Genomic DNA, 20,282 nt, shown 5'->3' on the forward strand with positions numbered 1-20,282 from the left:
GAAGCCTAAGTGTAAACTGGGATTTAGGTTCCAGTCCTGACCATTGCTCTTACCAGGGTTGTGACTGTTAGCTCCTGACAACTCTCTCCCTGCCTTTCTGACAGCTTTCTAGAAAGAGCTGTCCACGTTCAGCATGTTCGCTCCCTCACCTTGCACCCTTCCCCAGTCCATGGCAATTGAGCCTGCGCCGGAACCAACCCATTGCTCCTGGACTTGATTGCCACATTCAGGGCGTGCCTCACTCCTTTCTGAGCTGGCCTCTGTGTGCAGCTGGCTGCCCCTCCTGCAGACACTTTTCCTTTGGCTTCTGGGGCATTGCCCTCCCTAGGCTTTCTCCCCACACAGGTTTTTACCTTCTTTTCTCAGCCCCTTGATACCCCACACTCCCCAGGGCTCTGTCCTTAGTTCTCTCTGTGGCTCTGCCTCTGCTCTTATGGTTTAGTGGAGGCAGTAGTAGGTAGTGGCAGAGAGCTTGAGCTTTGCTGTTGGGCTGCTTGGGTTTCATCCTTGACCTCACCTATTGCTTTCCATCTGTCATCTAATCTCTCTGGTTTAATTTCTTCATTTGTAAAAATGGCGGGGCTAAAAAACATTGTAGGGTTGTGACGATCTCGTGAGCACTGAGGTCCAGCAGCCTGCGTGTCATGGGCGTTCCTCCATTATGGCACTCGGAACATGTTTCTTTATATCCCCAGCATCTGTCTACACCCAGTGCTTGGCACCTATTGAATGGAGGTTTTTCCCCTCATAAAACTCCTGAGAGATAGATACCATAGTTATCATTCTTCAAATGACACACCAGAGTCCCAGAACAGGTCAGTGATTGACCAAGCCACATATTAAGTGAAGAACTGGAACTCATTCACTGAATGCAGATCGTTCAGCGCCAGCACCCCTTCGCTCCTGTCCTGTTGGGTCACTGAGAGCCCAGGGCCTCTACCAATGGGCCAGTGGAAGGAGTAAGATTTGTGGTCCAGAACTCACCACTTAACACTTCTGAGACCTTGGAAAGTTACTCAGATGCCTAAGCCTTAGTTTTTCCCGTCTGTCAAGTAGAGATAATTATGCCTACCCTGCTGTTACTCAGGGTTATTGACATAATATATCTACTAGCCCTTGTGCCAAGATGGGCTATTTTAATTATCTTATAATTGTCTTGTAATTTATAATGGTTTAAGACAGCTTGAAGTGAGACTTGTCAGGGTTTGAATCCCTGTTTCGCCACCCACCCCCAGCTCTCTCTGCATCCATTTTCTCATCCGCATAGGCAGTAATGATGAGTCTTTTTTCATAAGCTTGTTAACAGGTGAAGAGGTTAATACACTTAAGTGTTAAGAACAGGACCTGGCTCACAGTGAGGTCTCAATAAGTGTTCCGTGTTACTACGTTTTAATATTTATTCCCAAATGAAAGGTATGCTTCTGAAAACCTTGAACGGAAGTGGCAAATTCTGTTGCAGGTAGCAGGAACAAACTAAAATTATTATAGAAATTTTACTCAAGATTGTGTCAGCCTTCTTTCCCCAAAATCCAAATCCTGTGGGGGTTTTTTTGTTTGTTTTTTTGTTTTTGTTTCTTTTTAAATCCCAAACCAGATAGCTCTTGAAGCTTAAGAATGTTGGGACTGATATTCTTGCGTTTTTTTGATTCAATATGACTGGTTGAACTGGCCTTGCCTTTTGAAGGAACATTGGCATGTAAGAGAAGCTGAAAGCTGAGATGATTTATATTAGTATTTTTGGAGAGTAAATTGAAGATGCGATAACTTCTATTTCTGGTGTGGTTTTGGGGAGAGTGTATTAGCTTACTTGTGTCATTGCTAGGTTTAGTCTTGACTATAACATTTTCTCAGAGGAACTAAAAACTTTTTTTTTTTAACCTCATAGTATTTACAGATAACATCTAAACCCTTTACAATACCTGCCATGAAAGTTTCTGATTTGGTGGGGGTATTTTTTTTGAAGCGTTGCAATGTGGCATTCCTTAACCTTGCGCCCTTGGCCTCTTTGTTTTGTAGGAAGCCTGCGGTCTTGTAGTTCTTCGGACTGCTTTAGTAAAGTGATGCCGCCAAGGAAAAAGAGAAGACCTGCCTCTGGAGATGATTTATCTGCCAAGAAAAGTAGACATGATAGGTATGTTGCAGAGGCAGTAGATCAAAATTGATGGCTTAAGTGTCAAAAGAGGAATGTCTCTGCCTGATCCAGTGCGGGTCTTCTAAGTGTACAAATGCCAGCTGGAACACCGTGTTGGTTCTGCTGGGCGAACTTTCAAAGTGTAATTATTTCATGTCACTTACTGTGTGCGTAGGTTTATAAAACAAAAACACATTAGGTAATTTGAGTTCTTAGAAATTACGGTTTTATCTTAATCCACTGATCTGCCAAAACTAGCATAGAGTCTCTTTCTTTCCTTTTATGGGCTCGCTGTGTGTGCCTGTTGAGGACCACAGGATTGGTATGTATTCTCACTAAATGCCACCACCGGAACCCCGTCACGGCCTTTGCAGGGGGCCTGGGCGGAGGGCCTGGGGAGCTGACTGCGCTGAGTGCTCTGAGCCTGCTCAGAGTGTTAGCGGGGCTGAGGTTCATTCTCGAAGAGCGAGAATTTGTTAGACACAGACTTGTTAGAATATTTATTTAAACTGCTTCTCTTTCAGACAAGTGAGCTGTTAATTTTGGTAACCTCAGAGGTCTGTTAGACTTGTTTATTTTAGGCCTATTTATTATTTCAGCCTGATTTTTAAGAAGTCATTTTTTCTTCTCTCTTTTTTAAAAAAATAATAAACAAACATCAGAGTTTTAATCGTTTCTGACTTTTCCCGTCTCCCTTTATTTTAGTTCTATAGGTCACTTCACTAATGGGCCTAAATTTTCACATCTATAAATCCAGGAGGTTAGGTGGCACTTTCTTTCTTACTGTTACAGTTAATAAGCTACAACTCAGTTGGAAAGTAGGGAGAAGGACCCTGAAAATGTAAAAATAAGGTGACTGTTCCTGTCCCAAATGAGTAGAAAATACAATCTGAAAGAAGGTAGTAGTGATACAGAAGATAATCACCTGCAGTGTTTAGACCAGTGCTTTTCAGCATTATGAAACCAGGTTACTTATACTTCCTTGGCAGTGCAGATGTTATTATCGGGGGATTGTTAAATTCTAGTAATCCCATAGCATTTTGTGACTGTATATAGTGTTTATGATTTTTTTCACAGCAGTCCAATATAATATAGCATGATAAAACCAGTTTAAAAACTGGTAGTTTCAGGAGGATGTGAAGCACTCACATTGATAGCATTTCCGTGGTCATCCAAGGAAGGGAGAGTATGGCATTATCTGAGTGGCATTCTTGGTCTTTTTTTTTTTTAACAACTTTTTTTTTGCATGCTGTAATGTTCATCCATTTTCAGTGTACAAATTCAGTGATTTTCGCTAAGTTGTTGGAGTTGTGCAACCACCACTACAAACCAGTTTCATAAGATACCCATCGCCCCATTTAGATGCTGGATGGCCATTCCCATTCATTCCCTGTTCCCACCCCCACCCTCAGGCAGCCATGAATCTGCTTTCTAGCTCTACAGAGTTGCCTTTTCTGGTTATTTTATATAAGCGGTCTTTTTGTGTGCTGCTTCTTTCACTTAGCTTAATGTTTTTTGAGGTTCATCCATGTTATAGCGTGTATCAGTTTTTTCCCTTTTACAGGCTGGGTGGTTCTCCATTATCCTGTTTTATGTGGAGCATGTTTAAGCAATTCAAACATGACAGTGTCATATATAGGTCTCTAGATTATTGACCAATTGAATTCTTTGAGCTGAGATAGGAATGTTCAGGCCCAGGATAGGAACATACCTGTTTGAACCCTTGGACAGTATCCACCTTTGTTTCCCGGTATTATGGCTACCTTTTATCAAAGAAATAAAAAACTGCTGGTTTGCAGTTTTAGTATTTTACCACCTTATATCCATGTTCTTTTTTTGATATTGAAACTCAGAATCTCTAAGCAGAGGTATATACAGATATTCTGGTGAATGTGAAGGTCACAAATAAATGATCATTAAAAAAGAATTATATGATTTTATATACTATGTAAATGGAAATTATGTTCATAAATGTTTATATAACTATTTAGGCAATTAAGATATAAATAAAGGGTAAGAAAATAGATACCAGTACTCATAATTTTTTATCCAATCACTCTTTGTAAAGACACTGCCTCCTCTCCCCTCCTCCAGTAGGCAGTATTTCAGCCCTCAGCACCAGGTCATTGCAAAACAAGAAATTCCTGCTGAAGGTCCCAGTGTTGTGCCAGGAGGCAGCAGTGCTTCCTGATTCCGTTCTTCAGCCTATGCGGGCTGTTCCCACAGTACTAGGGAATTATAAGAGGAGGCAACAGCCAGGGTTGCTCTATACTTCTCTCTCCCAAGGCTTTTTAAGGCTGTCCTAATCAAATCATCCAAGGAACTTTATGGGATCAACTGTATACCTCATTTACCCTCCTGGAGGCTTGAATATAGTTTGGTACTTTCTTTTTATTTTCCCAGTGTTCCCTTGAGTTGTCTAGTATTGACAGGGTCTTCCTTAGACTGTGCTCTGTGCTCAACCTGACTCATAAGACACGGAAGTCAGGAGAACTTAATGTGAGACATGAGTGAGTTCTAGGGTTATCAATTGAAGAACACACCATAGACATTTCTTCCTATATCTCACTATTACTCTGTAGTTAGTTCTAGCTAGTGAGGTAGAGGGGGATCTATCAAATAAATACCTATTCTATTTGGTTCTTATTATTTGTTAATCAGAGAAAAACCTGTATTAAGTGCTTACCATTTAATTCTGTATTGGGTGTGACTGTGTTTAAAGCTGTAGTTATAAAAGCTGAAGCTTTTAAATGTAAGAAGTAAATATTTAAAGTATACTTGAGATACTGATTAAAGAGATACGTGGTTTAGGTAACTGCATAAAATCTATCTGCTACTTTAAAAGAACTCAGAATCTTTAAATAACTTAAAACTGCTTTCTCAATTTCTAGCATGTATAGAAAATATGATTCAACTAGAATAAAGACTGAAGAAGAAGCTTTTTCAAGTAAGAGGTGCTTAGAGTGGTTCTATGAATATGCAGGTAGGTAATCATTTATATCATCTAAGATCATCCTTATGAAAGTAGGAACTGCCTTAGAGGAGATGAGGAAATAAAAAAATGAGTACTTTTCAAATTTGTAGTATGTTCGTGTGCCCCTGTTTGAAGGAGAGAACATCGTTGAAACAAATCACCAAATGTCCTCTTTATAGCCAGCAGCTAAGCCAAAGAATTCAGAACACTAGGAGTGAACTGAAAAGATGAAATGCTCTAGGGAGAAATACTTTGCATTGCTAGGAAACCTACTTCAAATGCTGGTAATGGGTGATTATTTGGTTTACACATTGAAGTTAAAATAAGCTTTGCCGCTTTGAACCTTTATGTAGTGCAACAGAATGTCTTACATTACATGTCTCTATTTTGAAAGATCATTTGGCAGAAAATGTTTGTTTTGTCATTTAAATGTGTTAAATTCAGTCCCATTTTTGCAACTTGTTATAATTGGCTGGATAATGTAATACTGAAATCTAGGGTTTGGTTGTTACCATGGCTGTGTATGGTGTAAAACAGAGAATGGGAGAATTTTTCAGATAAGCTTGAACTGGAGGTTCTTTCACCTTTCCTCTTCCCTAGCTTGTTTCCTATCAACTCCATTGTCCCAGCATCCTTCAGACACAAAGTTCCTGTCATTGGTCCACCCCACCCATCCCACCTCCCTTAAAAATCCCTGTGACCTGCAGGATAAAAGAACTGATTCCTTGCCATCCCTTTGCCTGGAGTGCTTTTCTTCATTTCTCCATCTGACAAGCTCCTATACAACTTTAAAGCCCCCTAATTCGTTTAGTAGGCTTTGTACTTGTCCAGGACAGTGTTCGTAACTAGTTCAGATACCATGGCACTGGGTATCAAAGTGAGCATTCCTCCCACGGCCTGACCCTGCCATTCTCTGCGCACCCCCTTTTTTCTGGTAAGAGCCTCGCCCCTTTTGGCCACAGAGATTGTTGCAGGGGCCGACAGGTAATCTAGACCAGAAGAACCCACTGAAATTTCCCGGGATTGTCAGGAAGCTGGGAGAAGAATCTTTCCTTTGTGGTGTGCACTTGAAAGGATGCCATCCCAACTCCGGTAGTTCACTGGATTTTTGTGAGCTCCCCCAATATCTTTCTAGTGAATTCTCCTTTATTACTTGGACTAGTTTGAGCTGGATGTTGTTTGCAGGGCATGGACACTAGTACAGACACTTAGTATTAGAATTTGTCTGTTTTCACATTTATCTCTTAAGAACACGAATCTCTTTGAAGACATTTTGTCTTCCCTAGTAGAAGTGTTTGGCACCTTTTCAGGTGTTTGGTACACGGATACTGAAGGAAGGAAGAGTTTTCTCATATATATGTCACTTTGATTATGAAGATCTTTTGCTTCTTGGCTCACATTTATTGTTACAAAGTGTATTATAATAAGGAAAATTTAAACATGAAAAGAACACTTCATACCAACATCACAGCACAGCTATTTTGATTTTTTTGTGTCTTCCTTTACAGGTGAGCATGAACTTTTCCATAGTATAAGCCACACTTCTGTTTTCTTTAAAAAGAGAGCAGGCTACAATTTTCCTTCCCAGTTGCTTTTCTCTGGCTCAGAAAGATGACCTTTGGGATGAAGCTTAACGCACATTCTTTAGGTTCCTTGAGATCCCCGTGGGGTGGTTCCTGGTAGTCCATTCCTGCAGAAGGCTTCTGTGAGTGTGGCCAGCTCTATTTTTACACTTGTCCCCGTTCTCCATCTCCTGTATCTTACCTGTAGGAAAAATGGTTTGAAATCGGGAATTATTAAAAGCCCCAAGTAGTACCTGTTTCACTTTTAATAACTCAACCACGCGAATGAAAACTGTAGATCAGCATTATTCAAGGATGACTTTCAGGCTGTTGTAAGGCGCGTGTGTGGGGGCAGAAGGTGAGGTCAGGGGCCTCCCAGAATGGGTGGAAAGGCTACCACCCATCATGGAAAGTTTAAGTATAATTAGGTAGAAACTCCTGGTCAAAATGGGAGGGAAAGGGGGAGGACCATTTTTTCTAGGTTGGTATCAGTATATCTGGCTTCCATATGTATCTTCAGTATTTTCTTTCCAGGGCATTCCATAGCTTATCTTAAATACAATTTTTTTTTAAAAAAAACCATGTTCCTCAAACCCGACTTCTCCACTCACTTTGTGTTAACCAGTGGCATATTTGTTAGAACGGGATTGCTCGGTTCTATAGGAGAATTGATAACTTCTGTATAAATATAACCGTGATTCCAGTGAACACTGTGTTTGCAAGTAGAACTAAATAAGTGCATGAGAAAGATGATGAGGTGAAGGAAAAAGTTGTTTTAGGTAGCAGGATTATGGGTAGCTTTTTAATAATACTAATTGACTAGCTATATTTAATATTTTTAGTATAAAATAATGACTTTTGGCAGAGTCATACCATTGCAAAGCATACTGATAAAAACTTGATCTTTTAAAGCTCAGGGCAAGTGTGTACAATTACTATGAGAGTGGCAGTGCATCAACTATGGAAACAACGGAGAAGCGTGGATAACTAACATTTCCACTGTCCAGTGTACATCCACGAACCTTCCTTGAGGGCTTGGCAGTCAGCCGAAGCACTGTGCCCATTTTCTGGGGTGGCAAATAGACAGATAAAGGGAGAGGCATTGTCTTCGTAATGCACATTGACAGAGAGAGGAGGCAGTAACCAGGATGGAGCGTGCAGCAGGGGAGAGTAGCCTCGAGACTCACAGGCCTAGTGCGCAGGCATGGGAAATGCAGGTGGCTGGCTAGGCTCAAGAAGAGGGTATAGAGAAAGAGCTTTTATAAAATCAGGAAGAATGGAAACCAAAAAAAGGAATTTAAAAAGAATTTTAAAGTAACTTTTTCTTTTTTCAGTTTTATGCAGCCACCTCCAATGAGTCCTATTGGTAAACACCAAAAAGGTATCTTTCCTAAAAACAAAACCTCTTAGCAAAATAGGGACAGATGGATATTTCCTTATGAGAATAATTATTCTTTATTCTCACAGCCTAAATACTTTACGGTAGTAGAATGGTGAACATACATGACACAGTCACATACAGTGGAGAAATGGAAAATGTGTTAGCTAACAAGAACAAAGTAAATGTATAGGGACTCTCACAGGAAGATTATCAGACACACTAAAGTGTAGAATTTATAGGTTCAGCATGAACCCATGTGTATAGATAAACAAATTTAAAACTGCATTTTGGCCCTCGCCAGCGTGGCTCAATTGGTTGGAGTGTTGTCGCATAACCAAAAGGTTGCAGGTTCGATCCCCAGTCTGGGTGCGTGCGATCCCAGCCAGGGAGTGTATGGGAGGCAGCCAATTGATGCTTTTCTCTCACGTTGATGTTTCTTTCTCTCGTTTCCTGTCCCCCTTCCTGTCTCTCTAAAAACTATGGAAAAAATGTCCTTGGGTGAGGATGAAAACAGATATAAAAAATAAAAATAAAACTGCATTTCATTGTATATTTGCACATATATAAAAAAATGCATAGCAAAAAAGTCTGGGAGAATACATGCCTAACTGGTAAGAAAAGGGAGAAGGCAGGCTTTTTCATTTTACTATATTTTACTCAGAATGTTTCTATTTGAACATGTTACCATGAATGTATTAATGCATTCTTTGTGTAATATATGAATGCGTGCATGTGGGTATGTTGGCATCTCAAACCTAAAGCTAGCAACATAGCAAATGATAAAATGCTGTTTTCACATTAGAGTCAATAATGAGATAAGTCTGGCCACTCTGGCTATTCTTACTTGCCATTGTCTCTGAAGTTAATTAGATAGTGTTATTAGATACAAGGAAGGAAGGGAGGAAGGAAGAAAGGAAGAAAGAAAGGGCATAAATATTGGAAAGGAGGAGGCAAAAGTGGTCATTTATTGGAGGTGAAATTTGTGTACCTGGGAAGCCAAAGAGAATTGCCTGGATACTCTTAGACACACCAAATAAATATGTATGTATTTCATGTATGTAGAAGCTTAGTTTGGGAAGGGTACTTAGAGGAATCTTTTAATAAACTTTTAATTTTAAGTGAAATTTTGTCTCATGTTTATGTGTTAAAGTAGCAAAAATAACCAATATGAAAATTAGGTAAACTTTTATTTGAATGGTAACTTTTCCCATAATCATCAAGTTAAGAAAATTTGGGATGCATAGAAAAATACATCAAATAAAAGGAGAAAAATAAATCCCAGAAAAAGGTACAAATTTGAATATGTGAAACAAAACATTTTATAACAAAATAACACATTCGTGAGTAAAATAAGAATAACAGCATGCAGAAAAAGTATTAGTTGCAGTCAGATTATGAGAAGGACCTGAGTTTGTCTTGTAGAGGGAGACAAGGATCTGAAAGCAGAGAAGGAACATAAGACTTTCCAACAAGCATTCCAGGCGATTTTAGTGTCTGTCCTTTGTTCAGAATAACCACCCTACACATTTACTGTGGTTTATTTTTCCTAGTATTGTGTAGGGGTCGCAAAGGGCTGCCTGACTCGGACTCTGCCGGGGGTAGGGAGATGGGGAAGGCTGCCCCTCTGGTTTGGTCTTTAGAGGTTGAAGGAGTTGGCCAGGTAAGATGGGGGAGGGGGGGAGAAAGCTAGGCCGGGGCCACAGAGCAGTGCGGTATTGGCTGTGTGTCAGGGTGTGTGCAGAGCAAACCACAGGTACATGTTTCTACATTTCAGTTATTATTCATTCGGTAACATTTATTGATTCATTTATTTCTAAGAAACTTAATTTGAAGGTTGAAAGATAGGAGCCTGAAGAGAAAGAGAGGCACTGGGTCAGAGGGTACCTTACTTGATATTCAGATACTCTGGGCTTTATCTTCAGGTAGTGGGAACCATCAAGGACAGAAAGGCATGTGAGTGTGTGCAGGGCGGGTCAGAGGGGACGAGGCTCCGGAATTTGGGAGGACCTGAGGAGGCTGCTGTGGTAACCTAAGTGAGGGGCTCAAGCCTGAAGAGGTCGGTGCAGGATACGTCCAATTAAGAAATATTCAGAAGGGAAAATTGGCAGCACACCGGAATATTGATTGGATGTGGAAAGTGTATACGGGAGGAATCCAGGATAACCCCCGGGTTTCTATTTCTGGTGGTGCCACCATTTGAGACAGAAGAAAGGAGGCCAAGTGGGCTTGGCATGGAGAGACGATGGGCCCAGCGCGATGGCAGTGGAAAATGGGAAATGCAGGAGGAGTAGGTTTAGGGCAGAAGATGAGTTTAGGTGTGACCGTCAAAGAGGAGGTGAGGCAGACAGTCCGAAGGCAAGGGGAAAATTGTGGGCGAGAAAGAGATCTGCGTAGCACCCGAAACCCCAAGTATGGCTGGAATTCTCTAGGGAGAGGGTATAGGATGAATTAGAAGAGGTTTACAGATGGGACCCTGCACATCAAATTTAACAGGTTGGGAGGAGCAGAGGAACCCATAAAGGAGCTAAGAGAGGAGAGGCGGGGGGGAAAGCCGGATGAGAAAGGGCCCTTTCAGAAGCTGGGGAGGACACAAGTTCTGGGAAGAAGTGCTTCAAATGTTTAGGTATGACAGGTCAAATGAAATAAAGATGGACTGCACCTATTAGATTTGGCAATTAGGGGATCATTAGTGACTTTGAGGAGTGTTTCAGTGGAGAGACAAGAGCAGAAACCACGTTATATGGTTGAAGAATGAATGGGAGATAAAATAGAGATGGAACATGTGGACTGTCCTTTCAGGAAAAAACAAAGCTAAAGCTAGAGTGGAAAGAAAGAGGCTTTATTGCCTTTTCGAGAACAAACAGACTACTTGATTTTTTTTTTTCTGTATAAGAGAAACAATTGTGTTATTTCCCAATTTTTATAAAGAATATTGTTTCTTTGCTGTTTCCAAAAATTATTGTATGTGTTGAAATTTTGGCCAAAACAAGAATAGAGCTTTAAGCTACTTTAATGAAGAGCAGAAATTGAACTCAAGTAGCCTTATCTTTAGACATAAATCATGTATATCATATGTCCATAGGTTGATGAACATGACAATAAATTGACATAAATGATTGTGCAAAGTAGAATCCTTTAAAGACATAACTGAAATGCCAGATTACTTTTCAGTTTTTACTTGGTGATTTCTTTCTTCAGAAAGGAGTTCTAGCCCTAAAGTGTTATTTGATTTTAGTTCACTTGGATAATAAATATTTTGACAATATAATACTGCTACAGTAGTAATAATGCACAAGGTTAGATTTAATTTATATAACATTGCATTTCACTGTAGGTACTGATGATGTCGTAGGTCCTGAAGGCATGGAAAAATTTTGTGAAGACATTGGTGTTGAACCAGAAAACGTAAGTCTAACTTACTAAGTCGGGTGAATCAGTTATTTTCTTAAGTCTTTTGTCCCTCGACAAATAAAACAATAATAAAAAAGCAATGGTGTTAGTTTTTTTGAAGCAATTTAAGAAATAAATTTCAATTCTAACTTAATTTTTAATTGAATTTTTTTGTTGTAGTCGGTATGGTGTATAGTCATTTTTTTCCTCTCATGTTTGTTTTCTTGTATCTAAAAGGTAGAGTAATAAAGTAATGAGGCCAGATTTTTAGAAAGTGGTGTGGGCATGACAGCTGGGCGACTGAGTCACAGAATTGTACCCCTTTGTTTCCCTCTGTAGTTGTTCCAGCCTAATTAGAGTTTATCCAGGACTTGAAATAATTTACTCGTAAGGGTTTTGAGTAGATTGCAATTACCAAGAATTTTTCACAGCTCTTTTACTTCTGTTTGAATTGAGCTCAGAAAGTGATTGCTTTGGTGTAAAGGCCCTAAGTACTTCCCTTAAAAAATTTAATTAGGCCCTGACTGGTGCGACTCAGTTGGAGTGTTGTCTTGTAAACAGGAAGGTTGTGGGTTTGCTTCTCGGTCAGGACACATGCCGGGGTTGCAGGTTCAGTCCCAGGTTGGGGTATGTATGAGAGGCAACTGATCAAGGTTTCTCTCTCACATTGATATTTCTCTCCCTCTCTTCTCTTCTTCCCTTCCTCTCTCTCTAAAATCAATAGGTATGCCCTTGGGGAAGGTTAAAAATTTCGATCAGAAGTTATTTTATACGCTTAATTGTTTTTGCCTAATTCTTATCATCATGTTATTGTTGAATATTTTTCCTGTTCCCACATCTACTCTCACACTAAAATGAAAAATTAGGCTCATACAAATGCCCTGGATCATTAACTGTGCAGTTTAATATTACATTAGCCTCCAATTTAACAAATATGCCTCAGATTCTAAATGAATTTATGATCTGGAAGCGATCTCAAGATCATCCCCATCATTCAGACTATTTGCCAGATATCTCGTGCCCATGCATATATATCATGCTCTAAAAGAAAACTAGGAATTAAGACATCACACATTTTTTTATTAAAACTTTTTTTGTCCTTACCATTTATTTCTATGTCTCTCTTCTCCAGCACTTTCCCTTAATAACACTTTACATTCTTGTAAGAGCCTTTGGAATGTCTTTAACTTATTACATGGGATTTTGTCTTGTATTTTAAAATTTAATATGATCTAGTTCAGGTATCTAGGTAAATTATTCAGCTTGGTGTAAAGCTTTGGGGACAACAGGGGCAGCAGTATTTTGCCCGGCATGGTCCATGGACTACTCGTAGACACAGAAACGACCACTTGCTGACTTTAAGAAGGGTTGGCAGGGTGCTTTGCAAACAGTCTCCCAGTGAACTGGGCTTGAGGGGGCTCCGGAGATTCCACCCAGAGCACAGCAGCCCACGTCGGATCAGGGGAGTGGGCAACAGGGCCGACAGCGAGGAGGTCAGGGGCCAGAGCGCCCCCCCTCCTGCCCCCACAAGGGTAACAGGCACGATGTGAGCATTTGCCCTTGGGCGGAAAGGCCTGTCAGGGTGCGAGGGAGTGCTGACGGGAATTCTAACTGAGAAAAGGGAGTCGCCCGCTCTTCGAAGTTCCTCACCTGCAAGTACTGGTACCTAATAAAAGAGAGCTGCTATTATTGCTCTTTTTGGGGCAGTTGGGAGGTCTTTAGCTCTTTCTTTCTGTAGAAATAGTGTTGAAATGTTCAATCACACACATTGAAGTCTAAAAGACCAAATTTAGAATATTATTTTAAAATATTTTTTACTGTACTTCAATTATAAGATGTCACTAGTAGAAGTTACATAAGTTGTATCATCACTGAGAAAGAAAAAATGTTGCTAAATAAACTCTCATGGGCCTTGAGTTGGGGATGCACCCCAATTTCAGAAATGTTAACATTTGAAAAATGAGCAGCAAAATAGTTTTTACAAGGCTCTCTGCATCAATGAGTAAACACTTCAAAGTTTTTAAAACTCTCACCTTACCTGATATTTATAGCTCATGAAATTCAAGCAGGTTGTCAAACTCAAGTCTACTTTCATTTACTAAGGTAACGGCAAGATCCTTTAAGTATAAGGTTCCTTATCAGCTATCATAAGAAAAGGTCTATTTTATGTAAAAAATTAGCTGTTGGGAACATCTGCTTTGGCAGTTTAGACATATTTCATGTGCACTGTGTTCTTGTGCCTGCACCATTTTTTTTTTACTTACGTGTTTATGTGGAATTTTTAATCTTTCTAATAGAGGATTGAGTGTAGATACTGAGAACATACGTTTCAATTAGAAAATACGGGTTGAAGAGGTGAGGAGAAAAAATCCTAACGTGTGACTATTTTGAAGAACATACAACGTCCTTTTTGGGAAATTCTTCTAAGTAGCCCCCTGGTCTCTTAAGTTACCATTTTTTAACCTATTTAACAATTATTTTGTGACGATGTGCATAATAATGTAGAACCATTGGCTTACTAATCAGTCTTCATAGTCTGCCTAGTAATCTAGAGTTTTAATATCTGAAACACCTGGTGACTTTAAAAATTGATATGTGCTGATTTAGTTGCTATTTGAAGAAAGAAATTTTAAACCGAAAAAGTACACTTAGTCCTACCATCCTAGCACAGCCATTTTGATGCTTCTGTGTGGTGCCCACTGAGAAGTGACTGGGCCGTAACGCTCCACCGGCGCTCAGTGCAGGCACGGCGCTAGTTACGTGGAATATTGGGCTACTTTTAAATGGTTCCCCCCCAGTGTAAGTAGCTGAATTTACAAACATTAATGTATTTGTGTTCCAACCCCAGAGTAGATGTGTCACCACCCACCTTCTTATTTTTTACCGCTCTGCTCTGCACCTCGCTCTTTTCATTTGATAGATCTTGGAGATTGTCCCGTTTCCTGACTTATTTGTCGTGACGGGGTCATAGTATTCCTTTGTGTGGAATGTATTGGGTTGGCCAAAAAGTCTGTTTGGTTTTTTCCGTAAGATGGCTCTAGTAGCACTTGGTTGTCTTTAACTTCATTCAGAACAATTTTGTGTTCTAGAGCTGTCCTATGAGCATGTATTTTTAAAAAAAATCAAAATTGGTCAATTTTTGTGTAACCTTTTTAATATTGAAGATGGAAAAAAGTATGCAACATTTTCGGCATATTATGCTTTATTCAGAAAAAGTAAAAATGCAACTGAAACGCAAAAAAGGATTTGTGCAGTGTATGGAGAAGGTCCTGTGACTGATCGAAGGTGTCAGAAGTAGTTTGTGATATTTCGTGCTGAAGATTTCTTGTGGGATGATGCTCCACAGTCGAGTAGACCAGTTGAAGTTGATAGTGATCAAATCGAGACATTTATTGAGAACAGTCAACATTCTACCACGTGAGAGATAGCCGACATACTCAAAATATTCAAATCAATAAAGTTATTGGTGAAAATGAAAAATATGTCACATTTTATAGAAAAAAATGAACAGACTTTTTGGACACCCCAATATTTAGCAAAGAAGTATTTACTATCACCTTATTTATAAATGTTTGTTTTCAATTTTGTGCTTCTGTAAGTAGTACAGTGGTAATTACTGTTGACTCTACATGTTTGCGTACATGTGCAGGTGTATCTATAAGCTAACTTTCCATAGGTGGAATTGCTGACTCCCTAACTGGTTTTAATTTTAATAGATGTTGCAGAATTGCCCTCTGGAGAGGTTAATCTTTTTACACTTTCCCAATTATGCACCAGGAAAGTTTGTGTTTCCCCAAACCCTTATCTGCAGACTGAATTATGGCAAACTATAACTCATTTTTGAAGTTACTCTGTTCATATTTCAGTGGCTGAACTACTGTGAACAGAAGCATTTGGCAAGATGTTAATGTATTTAATTGCTGAGATCATGTGTTCTGATTTGATTGGGCTTTCTTTCTTTCTTTTTTTTAAACAGGTAGTTATGCTTGTCCTAGCTTGGAAATTGGATGCACAAAATATGGGTTATTTTACTCTACAGGAATGGTTAAAAGGAATGACTTCTCTACAGTAAGTCCTGAGACTATATTGGTGGGTCCCTACTCTCCAAACTGTTTGCTTCCTCCCCTGGATCTCAGAGAGTCTGGGTTGGGTGACTGGAAGAAGCCCAGATACCTTGGCAGACTTCACCTGGGGCCATGGGCTTAAAGACCATGCACCGTTTATATGATGAGCAGGGCTTTATGGTTGAATTTTAGCAATTAAAGTTGCTGTGTAAGTGTATATTATTTACTTTAGTGTTCTTCTAGAGCAACTCCATGCAATAGAAATAGACCAGTCTTTTCTCATGTATTTGAGCCACATATATAATTTAAAGTTTTCCAATAGCTACATTATAAAAGTATAAAAAGAAGCAGATAAAATTAATTTTAATAGATTTTATTTGACTCAAAACATTATCATTCCAGTATGTAAGCAGTTTTAAAAATCAGCCCGGGCTGGTGTGGCTCACTGGATTGAGTGTTGTCCTGCGAACCAAAGGGTCGCCAGTTTGATTCCCAGTCAGGGCACGTGCCTGGGTTGCAGGCCACATCCCCAGCAGGGGGCACAATGAGAGGCAACCACACGTTGATGTTTCTCTCCCTCCCCTCCCCTCTCTAAAAAATAAATACACTTTAAAAAAAATCAATGAGCTCTTTTACATTCTTTTTTCATATTAAATCTTCAAGATCTAATGTGTATTTTACATTTAAGATATATCTTAATTTGCATTAGCTGCATTTCAAGCACTCAGTAGGCACGTCTCTGGAGGCTACTGCGTTAGCACAGGGCTAGAGTTTAAAAAGCAAAGGCTTGTTAAAATCTAGTTTACAATTAGGAAAAAATCAAGTAAAGTATAACTTGTAAGGGCAAATGTTTGATATCCTCTATTTTATATATTCTGTTTTAGCTTAGGGCAAAATTGGAACTTCATTACTCTAATGATTAAAAAATAGTAAGAATAAAGATTCTGTTTGTGTTATCTGGCCCAGAATAAGAAAAAAGTCAGTGGTTTTATGTGTTCACTTTGTGCTTATGTGTGTGCTGTGTTTGTGTATATGCATATGCGTTTGCTAAGAGGTTCATTCAAGAAAACAAATTGTTATTCTATAGTATGCATTGAAGGATGCAGTAGAGGTGGATAACTAAACATTTCGAATGGTATTGGAAGGTGAAGTGCTAATTCTTAACATAGTAACTTTGATCTAGAGTACTTGGAATGACTTCTTTTTCTCTTCATTTTAATTAGGTATAAGACTTCAGTTTTTATTAGATTAAAATTAGAGTTGAAATGGGTTTATTTAGATAATTTTGGAATTTGTCAACTTTTAGTATCATTTCCATTTGTTATTGATAATAATGCTTTATGTGCATTGTGCTTCAGTAACCTCTGAAGCCTTATTGCTGTTTTCCCGATTTGAGCCTCATGACTTCCTGGACAGATCAGGCCGATCCTTGCTCATTTTACGAATGAGGAAACTAAGGTTCAGAGAACATACATGATTTGTGAAAGTAAATGGCAGAGATGGAAAGAAAACCCAAGACTTCTGATTCTGAAGTCACCTTTTTCCTCTAACAACTATTGTTTGATGGCAAATGAGTTTTAGGTAAACGCCAAAGGACCTTTTTACAAATACACTTTCCTCTCAGAGTACTCTAGAATATTACATGATGCCAGGTCTTGCCCATGTGTTTTGAGGGCCTCACCCTCTGGGAAGTGAGATACGCAGTTCCGGGAGGAGGGCTACATGTGTGTTTGGGAGGCCTTTGCAGGCTCTTCACTGGGGCTCCGTGCGGTGGCAGGTGGGTTCCTGCAGACCTCAGTGGGGCAGTGACAAGCCTGATTCACCGTAAAGGCTCTGAGGAATCGGCTTTCTTTTTTTGTGATAGGAAACTCTGAGGTTGGTTTTCTCATCAATGAGGTGCAGAAATGTAATTACCAGAATAACCTGTACGGTTCTTTGTAGTTCAAAAATAGACCAATTTCATGTGTTGAGATCCGCCCCTTCCAGCCTCCCTAGATTTATCATCTCTTTGGCAAGTACTTGAATGGTAGAGATGTGCCAAGTTCGGTGTTCTAGGTCCTGGAGAAACAAAACCCATGAACAAGACAAAGTCTGTTTGGGATTGGGGCTTAGAAGCCATGTTCAGGCAAAAGATCCAAAAGTAATAAGATCAATTCTCTTTAGGTGAATTAACCAAATAAGTACTGTATTTGTAAGGCATACACACCCAGTAAATAAGAAAACTCAGAGGCCAGTCATTTCTGTGTTCTAAAGATGGAAAATTTTAGACTCACACTGGGTTTAAAGTGTGTATATGACAAAATACATGGAGTCACATTATATACTCTATACTAGTATGTTTGATTAAAATGCTTTTTAAAAAAATTGTTACTGTACAGTGGAAGTCTGCTAGAAATAGCTCATGGGTTTTGGAACTAGTTTGGAATCAGTTTGGCAACTTCATTGGTGTCTCTGGTAGCATTTCTAAAACCAGGAAGGTGACGTGATAAAATGTGGTGTACACTTGGGCACTTAGAAACTAATCTTGACTCTGTCTCCTTGACACTGTGTGGGGGAGCTGTGGGCATGGCCTCTCCAGGGCCGGGAAGAAGTGACAGCAGCTGGTCGGGAACGTCTGTCCCCAAGCTCTCTAGGTCACCCTCCATGAGAGAATGCCCAGCTCTTGTTTTAACTGATTATTCATGTATTGTCTTGTCCCAGCATGTGGTTTTAAGGTTACCACCGATTAATTAAGCTTTACAGGGATGTTTAAGCTAAAAACACAATGAAGTGTGTTAGAGCTGCAGCCGTCTTTGCACAGAACTGATGATGGGCTGGGAAGGTACCTTCGGGCTGACTGAGTGGAGGGGCGAAGGCCTTTTCCAGCTAATGGGGGAGAACTGCCTTTGATTTTACAACCGTTGAGGATTATCGTCCCGGTTTCTGTTGATTCCGAATGCATTCTGTGGCAGCAAAACTCAAGAAATGGTCCCACTTTACGTGTTATTTTGTTTTGGCAAATGATGCTCCGAACTGGTGTTGCACTGTCACTCTACAACTTCTGCGAGTATGACGCAAGCGTGGTGCACAGGAAGGCAGGGGAAAAGGGGTCGAAGAACTGAGTGGCCACTAGGTGGCCTGCTTCCCTAGTTGGTATTGGTCCAGAGGTTCTCTTGGACAAAGCCCCTTTTAAAACAATTAAATTCTTTATTGACAATATCATCTCTTAACTCATGTAACTATCCTTAATAGCTGCATGAAATGGAAATGTTACTTTGGGTATTTTATGATTTATATTCTAGACAACATCTCTGTTCTTTCAAATATAGGGACATCTTTTGCCTGGCTAGCCGGCCTAACTCCCAGGCATGCTGCAGAACTTGACATTTTGCCTTGCAGCTCTACCCAAAGATTCACAGCTTCTTTATTTCCTTTTAGCTGTGTAGTGGTTATCTGAGTGGTTCCTGTCCTTATCCGTTGAAACAAACAGCTGCTCTTCTTTTCATTGGACAGGACTGAACTAAACCACTGGCTAAAACCGGGACAATTTCCTGTGGCTTTGGTCCTTAACCTTTGTTTCTAGTGAAGAGCAGGGACCTCGACCTTTTATGTTTTCGAGTTAGCACTCACTCCTCTTTGACCCTCCCCCACATTGTTAATAAAATAGTGTTTATATACATGGTAATAAATAAAACCATACAGTGGAGTGCCCAATGCAAAGTAAGCTCTGCTCCCTTAGTGCTTTCTTGTGTATTCTTTTATCATCCATGGGCCCTCAGCTGGCTCCTAGCACTAGATCTCTAACTAGGCTATCAGTGTCTCTTTCTCTCCTTACCCAACCCTTCTACACAGAAATCCAGAATGAGCTTTTCAAGGCACAAGCCTGATCGCGGTCTCTTCTATGGTAGGAGGAGGCTTCCATTGCTTCTAGAATTCAATGAAATAAAACACTGAACCACAGAAACTCTTTATGGTCTGGCCTCATCTTCCCTTCAACCTCATCTTGTATCACTTCCCCTCCTACTCTACCTGGTCTAGTCACAGGGGTTTTCTCTTTGTCGTTGGACTTCCTGTGGTCCCTTCCACCACTGGGCTTTTGCACATGCTGTTCCTGTTAGCTGGAATGTCCTCTCCACCAAAAACATCTAGTTTCTTCTTCTCTTTCAGCTCTCAGTTTACATGTTAGTCCCTCAAAGAAGCTGTTTCTGACTTCTAAAATAGTCTGATTTTAAACTTTTTTTAGTTCTCAAACATCAATAAGAAATAAAGGACATTCTGAATTATTGTAGACTCACAGATGAGACATTTATTCCAATTTTTGGCTCTTAGATATTTTATTTCAATAGGTCATGGGAACTTTTTTATTGTTAGCTTTCACAAATTTATTGCTAAAAATAGACCAGTATGTTCTATCATGAATCATATTTTAGTTCATAAACTATTAATAGTATTTATATTGATAATACTTCTAATATGTATTATCTGTACTTAGTAGGTAAAAAACTCTACAGAGAAACAAGGAAATGCATCCAGCATTGAAAAGCTTTAATATTTCTAGTGAAAATGGTGACTCTAGGTTCTAATTATTAAGAGCTAAATATTACAAACAGCAAATTAGTTTGTAAAAATAACCATTTAGTCTACTTCCTTAGGAAAAATAAACAGTGTGTCGCTTTCCTGTAAAAACAGATGATCATTGCCAGGGCTCCCTAGAAAAATAGCTGATTTCAGGTCTAAGGTAGGGAATGTCCAATGTGAGCTGGAATGTCTTGTGCCGGCAAGTGAGGATGTACTCAGACAT

General features: G+C 39.6%; 1 protein-coding gene across 3 annotated transcripts in view; it reads left to right on the forward strand.

Annotated features, from left to right (window-relative positions):
* Window positions 1-20,282, forward strand: part of DCUN1D4 (defective in cullin neddylation 1 domain containing 4) — a 68,309-nt gene that overhangs the window by 28,981 nt on the left and 19,046 nt on the right. For all 3 annotated transcript variants that reach the window (XM_054582154.1, XM_054582155.1, XM_054582156.1), the window contains exons 4-7: window positions 2,017-2,131; window positions 5,023-5,114; window positions 11,383-11,453; window positions 15,415-15,506. In XM_054582154.1, coding sequence (XP_054438129.1) covers window positions 2,017-2,131; window positions 5,023-5,114; window positions 11,383-11,453; window positions 15,415-15,506 — 370 coding nt within the window. The remainder of the gene's footprint in view (window positions 1-2,016; window positions 2,132-5,022; window positions 5,115-11,382; window positions 11,454-15,414; window positions 15,507-20,282) is intronic.

Source organism: Pteronotus mesoamericanus, unplaced genomic scaffold (assembly GCF_021234165.1).
Source record: "Pteronotus mesoamericanus isolate MK-2021 breed Mesoamerican mustached bat unplaced genomic scaffold, CSHL_Meso_final contig_68, whole genome shotgun sequence".
Classification (NCBI taxonomy): Eukaryota; Metazoa; Chordata; class Mammalia; order Chiroptera; family Mormoopidae; genus Pteronotus; species Pteronotus mesoamericanus.